At 53.4% G+C, this 12,851-nt stretch overlaps 1 protein-coding gene across 1 annotated transcript; it reads left to right on the plus strand.

Moving 5' to 3' along the window:
• Positions 1 to 1,090: 1,090 nt before the first annotated feature.
• Positions 1,091 to 11,605, plus strand: CHRNA2 (cholinergic receptor nicotinic alpha 2 subunit). Its single transcript, XM_033857620.2, has 6 exons — positions 1,091 to 1,909; positions 2,894 to 3,045; positions 3,483 to 3,527; positions 6,178 to 6,287; positions 9,332 to 10,340; positions 11,480 to 11,605. The coding sequence occupies exons 1-6, from the start codon at positions 1,582 to 1,584 to the stop codon at positions 11,603 to 11,605; spliced, it is 1,770 nt and encodes a 589-aa protein (XP_033713511.2). The 5' UTR covers positions 1,091 to 1,581.
• Positions 11,606 to 12,851: the final 1,246 nt, after the last annotated feature.

Genomic DNA, 12,851 nt, shown 5'->3' on the forward strand with positions numbered 1-12,851 from the left:
CATTTATTTACTCACTCAGTAAATACTCTATATGCTTTAACAAAGGCTAACAGACATCAGTGTTATTCACTGACTTGGAAGACAGCAAGTTCTTCGTTGCTGGGTTTTTTGCTGAGGCTGGAATTTGTGGAGGAAAATGATCAGCTGGTGTGGTAATCCAAATGACCTTTAAGATTCCACCCGACCTTGAGATGGCAAGCGATTAATTGATGTATTGAGCAGATCAAATATAAAAGCTAGAAATAGGCTCTCTCTTCCCTAAGCATCTCTGATGAAATGATTTGGAAGAAAAGACACTTTCATTTCCTCAATCAAGAGACTTTCCTTGGGGTGTTGACAGTTATGGGAGCGCAATGACTCCCATCCTTGGGATTGTGCCAGATGGCGGAGAAGTGCGGGGTGAAATCGAAGCAGGTTTTATGGAGAAGGTGGGGCTTGTGAAAAGAATAGAATGGGGGTGAGAAGTGGAAAACCAGCTGCAGTAGGAAGATGGACAAAGAAATCAGCCCACATCACCTTGACTTCAATGGAACCAGGATTCAGGATGTGGGCAAGAGAGGCTGACTTGAGTTGGGGTATGGGGTGCAGGATGGTCTAGACACACTGGTACATTGCAGCGACACAAGCACAGTGAGGATATTGGCGTCTGAGCCCTTTACATATGCAATATTTTTTGTACAGGTTTCCCTGTGAACTCCATTCACCCAGACCCACTTTACAAACAGGGACATCAGCCCGCAGACACCCACCCCCACCCCCGAACCTGCCAATCTGGCCACTTAGAGGATCAAAGGATCCAGGACTCTTTCTCTTTCAATAGCCTTCTAACAAGAGGTGGAAGTTTAATCACTGTCAAATACCTGGAAGAATTTCTCCTTTGGTTTCCGGTGACAAATTAATGAAATTATCATAGTGGGCTAATTACAAGGGATGCAAATTTGAGGCATTTTGCAGGAATTTGTCCGCTGGAGTCAATTCAGTCTCATTTGCACATTCTTCCAGAGGGTCCAGGATGTCTCTGGTTGGATCTTTATACGATGCAAGTTCAGCACGCCTGGACTTCTATTTCTTTTTCCCCTGTTCTCACTAATGGGGAAAAAAACACACGCTTTTATTTAGTGTGCTTGGTTGAAAGGTGAAACAGATTATAACCTTGGGATTTGTGCACGAGATATCAGCTGGAAGGAGAGGTGAGTGGAGCTGCACACAGAGGAACCTCTTAGAACCTCGGATCCAGGTGAGCCTGGCTCTGGGGTAGGGCACCTGTACCTTGTCGCCACCTGTCTGCCACAGACCTCAGTCGTGAGTGTGGCTGAGCAATGACAATCATGGTGCTAAGATCTATAAAACACAGTCGAGTACTGGCTGAGCTGCCCATACAAAGTTATCCTTCTAGTTGGCACCACTGAGTAGCACTTGAACATGTTATAGTTTAGAAGCTGAAGATGTGAGCTTGAATCCCGGCTTCATAGCTTTTTAACTATGTGGCTTGGGCCAATCAGTCAACTTTTGTGAACAGCAGCATTTTTTTTAATTTAAATAAAAGAGATAATAACCCTTCCCCATACCTTCCTAGGGGTGATGGGAGGCGCAAATGAGGTCAAAGGTGAGAGGCACGAAGGTTCACTTGTGTCAAAGATGCATCATCCTAAGAACCCTTTCCTGGGCTCACTCAGGCTTGGCAGTCAGAGGGAGCCACGTGGAATCCCCAGGGAGCTCCGCAGTGCCAGCTCCCCAGGCCCTGCTGGGGAAGCGGCCCGAGGTTCAACCCACAGCCGAGGCCCGGCCTGCCCTCCTTCTGATGTCCAGCGGCAGCCAGACCGCTCCTCTGAAGCCATGGGCCCCTCCCGCCCTGCACTCCCGTCCACGACAAAGCTCGGGCTGTGGTGGCTTCTTCTGATCCCGGCAGGTGAGTGGGGATGGTCCCTAGGGCATCCTGTCACACCTGTGAGCTCGTACATGCCTCAGGGAGGAAACTCCTGAAGTGGGCTGGTGGCAGCCGCCAGAGCCGCAGGGGATGGAGCTGTTCCACCGCGGGAAGGTGGGGGGGCAATCGCTGCGTCGCCTGAACCTCCCCGAGTCGCAGTGCTCCCCATCTGCAAAATGCCAACTGCACTGTGACCCTCCCAGGGCTATTGTGTGGTGACCTGGAATGAGAGCCTGTGACTAGCGCCTGCGATACCGCTGGCACACGGCAGCTGTTCTTACCGATGTTCTGAATTTTAGAGCAGTGGTTCTCGACCTGCTCAGGCAGGAGAACCCTGAAGAGGTGAAGCTGTTTGCAGAACACGGTGAAATCAGACACGGATGATCCCATCAGACACCTGGGGACACTCTGCCCAGCTGATGAGAAGGAGCAAATGCCTGTGGTTTGAGGATAAACAGGCGACATGCTCCAGATGGAAGAGAATTTCTTGGTTGGCATTAGTGGTTCATGACAAGAGGATGGGAGTGAACGTTCCCGGGGCCAGGCTCACGATGACAAGTGAAGCCCTTCCCCCTGCAGCTCACCCCCACACAATCGGGCTTCTCCCCCATGTTGCTGTCCCTTGGGGCTCCCCAGTTCCAGGCTGGATCTCATCCCCTGTCTGACTTCTTCTCACTGCTCTGCACCCCTCTCAGCACTTGTTTTCAGCCCTTATCCATCAGTCACAGAGTAACTGACATTGCTTGAGCACCAACCATGTGCTGGTTGCTTTGTGAGCTCTAACACACAGGATCATATTTCCTCCTCGATAGTGTTTTGAAATAGGTTCTGGAATAGTGCGCCCATTTTGCAGATGAGGAAACTGAGGCTCAGTGAGGTTAAGTGGCTCTGATTGGACAGGAGAGGGAGCCAAGCGCCCAGCACCACGGACTCCCGGAGACTCCTCTCTCCCCTCCTGTCCCACAGCATCCGTGGAGCAGGCCTCCCCCACCCAAGCCGAGGACCGCCTCTTCCAACATCTCTTTAGGGGCTACAACCGCTGGGCGAGGCCGGTGCCCAACACCTCGGACGTGGTGATCGTGCACTTCGGGCTGTCCATCGCCCAGCTCATCGATGTGGTGCGTCTGTCCTACCATCCTTTGCCCCCTTGGGATCGGCCTCAGACATGGGCCCCTTTCTGCGGCTCCTCGTCCCTCCCCAGCCCCAGCCCTCCCAGCCCACCTCAGTCAGAGCATCACCCCACGCAGCCTGGGGCTACTGCATCTCCCTCCCGCTCTCAGCCCTGAAACCCCTCCTGGGAGGGCGTTGACAGGCAGCGGTGGGTTTCCTAAATGCCCTGCCCTGCTTGCTCCGCCTGACATAAGCCCAGAGGACCCCGTGGAGATAATCTGAGTGAGGGTGGCAGCGTCAGGAGGGGTGGTGGGTTGGCCGGGCTTGCGGTGTCACCTAACAGGTTCTCTGGTGAGTGAGGGGCCTGAATAAGCCCCTCCCACTCTACCTTGTTTTCTGGGGCTCGTTCATCACTCTCATTGCTTTCTTTCCCGCTACTGGCCAGGATGAGAAGAACCAAATGATGACCACCAACGTCTGGCTAAAGCAGGTGAGGGCCCCTCCCCTGGGCAAGACAGGAGCGGGGTGGGAACCCACAGACCCCAGCGCCTCCCAGGACTCTTCCACTGGAAGCATGATTCTGAATTTACCTTTTGCCTGAGTTGCCACTCGGGATGTTCCCAAGGCCAGCCGACTGCAGATGGCTTCTTGTGAGGGGCTGTGCTCTTGTGTGGCCGGGCTCTGCCCAGCACCTGAGAATGTCACCTACAAGAGCCACGTGATCCCCTTTCTGGGCATTGCCTACGTCCCTGCTACCGTTTGCAGATCAGCTCGCTGAGTCATCACCGAAAGCCATGCAAGGTTTAGTTCTGCCATTTTATAGCTGAGGAAAACAGAAGCAGAGGGCAGCTGGGCTAGACAAGGGCGGCCCAGGTGTGCCCCACTCAGAGCCCCAGGCTCCTTCTGCAGGAGAATGCTGAGTGCTCTGTGTCTACGCTGCCTAACAAGCTACCCCAAAGCTCACTGGCTAAAACAACGGACAGTTTATTACATCTTTAGTTTTTATGGCTAAGAGTTTTAGTGGTTTTTTCCACTTTGCACGGGGACTCCTGGGGTTACTGGGTGGCGTTTGGCTGGCGGCTGGTCTGCTCTGGAGGGTCCAAGATGCTTTCAGTCACAGGTTCATCCCTCAGCAGAGATGTCTGGAAGGCTCTGGAAGGTTCTGTAAGCCAGGCCCAGCTGGGCTCTTCTCCAGGCCCTTTCAGGGTCTCTCTGCCTGTTCTCTCCAGTAGGAGAGTTCAGACTCCTCACCTGATGGCCCAGGGACCCCAGAGCGAGGGTCCCAAGAGACAGGAAATGAAGTTGTTGTCTCTTAACCAGAAACTGCCTCAGCATCAATCCTGGCCAGTGGATGGGTAGCCCTCTTTGATGTGCCATTCTTGGGGCAGAACTTGGGGACACAGGCTTTATAACAGCCTGAATATATTCTCTCCTCTTTACAGATGAGGTGCAGAGCCATGAAGGGACTTGGGAAGCCATAGCAGTGCAAGGGTCAGACCTAGAACCTGGGTGGCCATAATTGTCCCCATAGGCCAGTTACCTAGGTTTCAGGGACTGGAGTAGGGAGGAGAGGAAGGAGCCCTGGAGCAGGAGTCAGGCCAACCAGCACCACCTCTGATTAGCCTGTGATACCATGCAAGTTAGTCTCAGAACCTCACTTTGCTCATCTGTAAAATGGGGCTAATATAATCTATTGCCGATTAATATAACACAACTTGGTGTAGATGCCCCCCAAATGTTGGTTGAACCTGAAAACTTAACAGACAATGGACTGGGGGGAGGGGGTACATTTATGAAGACCAATCCCTTTCAAAATTATTCCTCAATGTCCCGAGAAATCCTGACAATTTTAGCAACACTTTTATCTTTCCTACTTTGCAAGTCTGGCCCCTCTCTCTGCCTAAGCCTTCCCCTACAGAAAAGCAATCAGCACCACTGCTGGGCCAGCATCTTCCCAGGTGTAGTTTCGGTACCAACGGCAGTTTTGTGAGATGATTTTAGTTGGCTTGCAAACCCTTTTTTTAAATAGTCATATATTTATATTTTAGTGGATGGTTTCAAGTGCTGTGGGTTTTCCAGTTATTTCAGTGATGTAAAATTCAAAAATTTATGTAGGTTTAAAAATAATGAACTAATTTAAAGGAAAATACTACGTAAATGCTAATATAGGCAGTGCAAATATATTGGCAAAAATTATGAAGCTGGGACTTGAGTGCTTGTAGTTTGTGAACCATTGAGCTGGATCAGTGCTTTTCCTCTCATGTGCCTGCTTCCTGCAAACACTCCTGTTTCCCTTACTTCTTCCTGGATCCCTAGCCAGTTGATGTGTTTGTGTAAATGTTACATGACTTTCCTTAGAGGGGAAAAGGCACCACGCATGGGAGACTTTTCAAGGGCACATCACTGCCCTATTTTAGTGCAAATGCACAAAAGCAAAATGGCCCCTAGAATTAGGGCAAGTTTGGAGACAGGGAAGGCTGGGTTCAAGCCCCAGTGCTGCCACTTATTGACAGCGTACCCTCTAAGCCTCAGTTGAGAAAACAGATTCGCTTGGACCAGACGGTGGAAACAGGGCTCCTAGGGGACGCTCTAGCGCACAGTTGGAAATCCACTGGGTGACTCCCCTTTCTCAGCTGTGCAACTCTGATAAAGGCGTTGTTTTACCCCTCTTGTCCTCAGTTTCCTTATCTGTTAGATGGGGAAATACTTCCACCTGCTCTGCACTCTTTGCCCGGCTGTCCCATTGAGGGTCTTCCTAGACAGAGGGTGTGAAAAACCTTTGTAAACTGCGATGCACTAAAAAATGTTACTACGAATGAGTGAGACTGCTTGCCGGGGTCGTCCAGCTAGGGAGTGGCAGAACAGAGGCGGGACTAGGGTGACCCGTCCTCCAGATGTGCCCGGGACTTTGAGTACAAGAGTGGGGGCAAAGCGAGGGCTAGATTATTTTAGACTGGACTCCCCGTTCCCATCTCAGGGCCCTTTCCTGGCATCGCGGCCCTTTCTATTCTGTGGGGCTAGGTGAGGAGCTCCGGGTGCTCCAGAATCCGGCTGTTGGGCGTCCCCAGACTGCCCTAGGTTTGCCGTGAGGCTCCCTCTCCAAGCAGGGCTGATGACCTGACTCCCCTCCCCACGCACAGGAGTGGAACGACTACAAGCTGCGCTGGAACCCGGCCGATTTCGGCAACATCACATCCCTCCGGGTCCCTTCGGAAATGATCTGGATCCCCGACATCGTCCTCTACAACAAGTAGGAAACGGCTGGGGTTGTGGAGGCCCCTTGGGACCCCTGAGACAGGGGGTTCCCTGCGAAGGGCGGGTAACTTGAGGCTAAGCTGGGTTGAACTTGGGAAGTGCGGCCCCTTGTGTCCAAGCTGCGTGGCCTTCCTTTCAACTCCTGCTTTGCTCATCCTCGCCGCACCACCTTTTCTCTTGATTCCCTTATTTCTTTCATCTTGTTCTCTCACTCATACACCCAAAATTTATTGAGCACCTACTGCATATCAGTGCCTGCGCTGTGCTACTGGGACACAGCTGTGCCAACACTGAGCATTATTTGAAAAATATGATTGGTGCAGGCTGTGAAAAAAGTGCCTAAGTGTTGGAGTTTTGCAGGATGGAATTATTGTTGGAACAGGTAAGCAGCATCCCAGGGTTACAGCTTTGAAGGGATCAAGCATGGGTGTTTTAAAAAGTATTATTTATAGTTGCCCTGTATTCAAAACCAAAGAGGACCAATCTTTGAACATAATGACTAGAAGTTAGTAAAAGGCAGGGGAATCTAAAGAAAGCCCCAGAGGACCAAGTCGGGTTGTTTTAATAGAAGATATAAAGAGCTGTAATTTCATTCGTGTTTGGCATCAGATAATTCTTCATTTAGAAATGAAGAGCTTAAAAGATATTTGGCATGATGTTTGTCTAAAAATATTTTCTGAAGTGGGACTCTAGGGACCACTAGTTCCTGGGGATATGAATAGGTATGAAAAATAGTTCTGTGGTCAAATAATTTTAAATAACATTGTATGTCGTTGAAACCCTTTCTGCACCCCAGCCCCAGTCCTTTGGAAAATGTCATTTTAAATGTTGTTAGAACTTGTACAGACAAGAAACCCCTTTAGCCCAGCATTTCCCAATTCATTTGACCCACATTTAGAAAAGCTATTTTTAAACAATAGAATAAAGGGAAACAGATCCACTTCTGAAGTTAGGTGTCTCCAGATAGGTCAGAGGGGGGTGACAGTGATCCCTTTACACTGCGCTGTCCTGGTCAGGCCCAAAGCCCTGTCATCTGAGCCATCTCTGTAAACACACATTCAGCATGAATTACCTGCAAGGTCTAACATTGCCACTGGACTCATGGACCCCTCACCCCGTATCTGCACCCAGGATCCCTCTAGTTTCTGCTTCCTGTGCACCTGGCAGAGAGCAGGAATAAAGTCCTAGCATCAGATAGGACCCAGAGTTTTAGGATTGCCAATAAGGCTTTGTCCAGTGTTACTTGATTATAACAGGAAATTCTTTTGATAGGACAAAAGTTCAAACCAAATTCTTGCAGACATTTAAAGAAGGGTATCTCCTCCACCCACTCCACATCAGGTTAAGAAGACCCCGGGGAATTGCTTCTCTCCTTCCTCAAAATGGGGGCACATGTTGCCATCTAGTGGTGCTTCTGTATGATGACAAAAATGCCTTAAAAAATTTTTTTTAAACTTTTGCCCTGATCTGTTTTTAACTCCCTTTCAAAGTTCTGGTTTCCAACGTGCCTAACTCTCTATCCTGGAACTACTTCAAGGGAAAGAAGTCTCTCTTCCTGTGTATTCTTTTATTTTATTTTATTTTATTTTTGGCTGCGTTGGATCTTCGTTGCTGCGCGCGGGGCTTCTCTAGATGCAGTGAGCGGGGACTTCTCATTGCGGTGGTTTCTTTTGTTGGGGAGCACGGGGTCCAGGCACGCAGGCTTCAGTAGTCATGGCACGTGGGCTCAGTAGATGTGGCTCACAGGCTTAGTTGCTCCCTGGCATGTGTGATCTTCCCGGACCAGGGCTTGAACCTGTGTCCCCTGCATAGGCAGGTGGATTCTTAACCACTGCGCCACGAGGGAAGTCCCTCTTCCTGTGTATTCTTCTGGTTCCCCTGTCTTTAGGATTGATCGTGGGAACTGGATAGGGAGGGAAGGCGGGGGCTAAGAGCTCACTGCGCCACCTCGCAGGGGGAAATCGGACTCAGGCCCGAGTGGTCACCGCTGTTCCAGTGTCCCCTGTATCCTCATGGGCCCTTAGATGCCTAAGGGCCCTCACGACGCCCACTCGGGCCCCGCCCTCACTCACGCCCCGCCCCCACTCACGCCCCGCCCCCAGCTCGGCCCAGCAGCTCCTCCAGTCCAAGCACACACTGTGAGTTTTATCCTTTCCCTCCTCTGTTCTTTGTTCTGCGGATGCTCTGCTGGTCTGCTCTCCACCCCCAGCTTTCTGCCAAATCCTACCCTCCATCAAGGCTTTGCTGAAATGGCAGTGGGCATGGTGACCCTGCTCACCGGACGCGGGTTCCCCCCAGTAGTTATAATGCTGTTGCCAAACCGCCTGCCTGGCGTTGTAGGTGTTCAGGCCTGCTTCTCAGTTCCTCGTGGTTCCCTAAGGGCAGGCATGAGTCTCCCCTCCACCAACAGCTCCTGCAGAGGCCCCAGTGGGTGCGGCTGGCTCAGAAATGCATGTTGGAGGAAGACGGATGGCGTCTTCCTTCACCAGCAAAGATGTCAGGTGTCTTCTGAGGAGGGAAGTAAAAACCTCAGGTGTAAATGACATGACCCCCAGCAGAGGGGCTTACTCACCATCTGCAGGGGTGGGGGGTGGAGGAGAGAAAAAATAGTCATGTCAACAATCACTCTAAAACATTAAATGAATACAAACAGGCCATCAAACTACAAATATACCACATGATCACAAAACCGTAAAAATGCTGTATGTGTTATCTAGATGACAATCAGATATACATGAGATATAGATATATCTCATATATAGATCTATAACATCAAAGCGTTAATAGTGGTTATTTTTAAAATTCTTGGTACTTTCCTATACTCTTAAAAATTCCTACTTTTGTAATTAAAAAATGGTGTCTGAAAGACAACTCAGGCAGCTCTAGATGTCTGTGTGCCGGGGAGTCTTACCTGCACAAATCCCCACAACTTCGGTCCGGCTGTGTTATTGGGGTCCCCCTGCTGAGTGTTATCTGGAGCAGTCTGGCTTGGGTGCCTGGGGTGCGCAGGGTGCCCCCCAACGCCTCTCCTCTCCGCAGTGCAGATGGGGAGTTCGTGGTGACCCACATGACCAAGGCCCACCTCTTCTCCTCGGGCACCGTGCACTGGGTACCGCCCGCCATCTACAAGAGCTCCTGCAGCATTGACGTCACCTTCTTCCCCTTCGACCAGCAGAACTGCAAGATGAAGTTCGGCTCCTGGTCGTACGACAAGGCCAAGATCGACCTGGTGCCGATGCAGCAGACGGTAGACCTCAAGGACTACTGGGAGAGCGGCGAGTGGGCCATCGTCAACGCCACGGGCACCTACAACACCAAGAAGTATGACTGCTGCGCGGAGATCTACCCCGACGTCACCTACTACTTCGTCATCCGGCGCCTGCCGCTCTTCTACACCATCAACCTCATCACCCCCTGCCTGCTCATCTCCTGCCTCACGGTGCTCGTCTTCCACCTGCCCTCCGAGTGCGGCGAGAAGATCACGCTCTGCATCTCCGTGCTGCTCTCGCTCACCGTCTTCATGCTGCTCATCACCGAGATCATCCCGTCCACCTCGCTGGTCATCCCGCTCATCAGCGAGTACCTGCTCTTCACCATGATCTTCGTCACCCTGTCCATCGTCATCACCGTCTTCGTGCTCAACGTGCACCACCGCTCCGCCAGCACCCACAACATGCCCCACTGGGTGCGGGTGGCCTTTCTGGGCTGCGTGTCCCGGTGGCTTCTGATAAGCCGGCCCCTGCCACCCTTGGAGCTCCGCGACCCCCCAGATCTGAAGCTCTGTCCCGCCTACCGCTGGCTGGAGACCAACGTGGATGCGGAGGGGATGGACGAGGAGAAGGAAGGCAGATGGGCGCGCGCGGGTCACTCGTCCCCCTTCACAGGCGTCCCTTACAGCCATGGGGGTCTGCGCCCAGGGGCCTCGGGTCCCAAGGCGGAGGCCCAGTTGCCGGAGGGTGGGCCCCTGCTGTCACCTCGCATACAGAAAGCACTGGAGGGCGTGTGCTATATTGCTGATCACCTGCGGGCCGAGGATGCAGACTCCTCGGTGAGTGGGGGCTGGGGGAGGGGCCGTCCCCTGGGTGACTCCACAGGCCTAGTAGCCATCCCTCCAGGGTGTTAGCTTGGGTCAACCCAGGCTCCTCCACGAGGACCCACCTCCCTTAGTCATGGCCTTGGAGTCTGGAATGAATTGTGGTGGAGAACGTCTAGCTGGCAGCTCTGAAGACGTTTATTGGGTAGGAGGCAGAACAGCAGTAAGAATGTCCCCGCTCAGCCTAACTGGGAGACACAGGACAGAGCTGGAGGGCGTCTCCCCACGCCACCCTCACGCAGGCCATTTCCCACCATTGCCCGTAGGCGGGGTGGGGGGGAACTCATCGGGAGACCCCAAACAATCCAGCCTCCCCCTTTGTCCTGACGGGCCCCTCCTTCTTGTCCTGGGCATTTTGTGAACGTCACTGTTCACTCACGAACACTGAGGAAGCTTGGATGGGCCTGCGGGCTCCCCTCCCCCGCCCCCTGCTGTGTCCTGCCACTGCCCAGGGTCACAGAATCCTTCTTATCAACTCAGGGAAGGATGAAAGGCCAGGAGGTTATTACTGGGTGGCCTTGCTGAGTAGATAAGACAAATTAATTGTTATCTAATCCGGGAGCAGCTAGGACTCCAGATCCACTTGCCTGGGCTGTAAGCCCCAATTCCACAAAGCCCCTACCCCCCTGCAAACACCACCCAGCCCTTCCCTGGGCCACACCTACCCTCCCCTATCCCCCCAGCTGGTGGGTGAGTGGGTCGGGAGGTAACATGGGGGCACAAAGTCTTCACCATTTTGTAACTTCTGAGCGTTGCGTTTAAATCACTGCAGGCCTCCTGGGAGGGTCCATGCCCCTGGGTGACTCTAGAACCTTCTGTGTCCCTCCAGCCTCCCTTACCGGGAAGTTGAGAGCCTATGGAAAGGCTCTGGGCTATTATCACAGGGGTGGTATAGGACGGGAATCGCTAGGAGAGGGCTGTTTGAGTCTTGAGATATCCCTGTTTACCCGCCCCCCTCCCACCCCGCTCCTTAGCTCCCAAGGTCTCAGTGGCGTCACCGCTGTCCCCAGTGCCATTCTTACAGGGGCTGCGCATGGGCGGGACACCTCCCCTTTCCCAAGTCCTCGGTCACTGTGCACCCGTCTCCCCTGCAGGTGAAGGAAGACTGGAGGTATGTGGCCATGGTCATCGATAGGATATTCCTCTGGTTGTTTATCCTCGTTTGCTTCCTGGGGACCGTCGGACTCTTTCTCCCGCCGTCCCTAGCTGGAATGATCTGATGCCACATCGCCTGCTTTGGCCCAGATGTGGCATAGCTGACCGTCTGTAACGGCTGCCGCCTCTGGAGTATGCCTTCGGAGTCAACGCCATCCAACTACAGGTGCCTTTCCATGGCGTCCGGACACGGAAGGCTTCTTGGGATGATTCACTTGACAGTATTGTACTTTGTGCTGAGAATCTGCTGCGCACGGATCCCTGTTTGGATGCTGAAGAGCTGGGCCAAAAGGAACTTGCTCTGCAGAATGTTACGACGTGGTGATGACAACGTGAAGACGTATAAGATGCTCCTGGGATGCAGACTCTGAGGGATGCGGGTGGGGGGAACCCAGGGGTTGGGGAAGGGCCATGAGAGGAGGCTCAGACCTCAAAGGAGGGGTGCGTAGGGAGAGAGCGCCTCGGGGGCGTGGAAGGGCTATGAACAGCATTTGGGATTCAGGAACAGCCCGAAAAGGCAGGGGGGACAGCCAGGCTGAGGTGGGCTTGAGGATGGGGAACAGAGGTAGGAGGTTGGAAGGGGAAGAGAAGGAGGAGGGCCACAAGTGGGGCGGATGCAGGTAGCTGGGCCGTCCCACCCACCTGGAAGCTCTTGTGACAGCCCAGACTTCCCCTACCTTTAGCCCCGGCCTTGCTGGTGCAGACCCGCTTAGCACCAGCTGGCCCTCCGAGAGGTGTGGCCGCACTGAGAGTCCCCGTCTGCAGGGGCGCTATCTGTCCTTCAATGCGCGTGGACAAACCAGAAGGACACCCCCAGCCATTCCTGCCCCAACTCAGGCCCGCGGTGCGCTCCCTCCCCCCGCCCACAGGATGAGTGGTGGTCAAGCCCCAGGCATCCAGGACTTTTGCTCGGAGGAGCTGAGAGGAACGAGCTGGATGGCTTTGCACCCCGAGACGTTGCAGGACCCTTTCCCTTCCCAGCCTGCCCGCCCTTCTTACCCGAAGCCCCGCGATGTCTTCTGACCGGCTCTGTGCAGCCTGTCTTGCCCCCTGGAATCCCGCAGTCCCTCGCCCCAGCGCCGTCCAGCCCGTCCAGCCCATCCAGCCTGAGGGCAGCACCTCGGCCCTAACAGATGCGGCACTGGGTCCTCCGGACAGGGTGGGCACTCTGGACGAGCAGCCAAGCGGGGCAAGCACCTAGTTCTCTTTGACCTTCGGAGTCCCCTCCTTCTAAGCTCCACTTGCTCTCCCTGACAGACCCCGGGGGACCCTGCCACAGCGGGCCCAGTCCTCCTGCCTCAGTTCCCTGCA

This window comes from Tursiops truncatus, chromosome 6 (genome assembly GCF_011762595.2).
Source record: "Tursiops truncatus isolate mTurTru1 chromosome 6, mTurTru1.mat.Y, whole genome shotgun sequence".
Classification (NCBI taxonomy): domain Eukaryota; kingdom Metazoa; phylum Chordata; class Mammalia; order Artiodactyla; family Delphinidae; genus Tursiops; species Tursiops truncatus.

Coding starts and splice junctions, on each gene's coding strand:
- CHRNA2 (XM_033857620.2), top strand. CDS start 1,582: ATGGGAGGCGCAAATGAGGTCAAAGGTGAGAGGCACGAAGGTTCACTT. Junction 1,910..2,893: donor GCTTCTTCTGATCCCGGCAG/GTGAGTGGGGAT, acceptor CCTGTCCCACAG/CATCCGTGGAGCAGGCCTCC. Junction 3,046..3,482: donor TCGCCCAGCTCATCGATGTG/GTGCGTCTGTCC, acceptor GCTACTGGCCAG/GATGAGAAGAACCAAATGAT.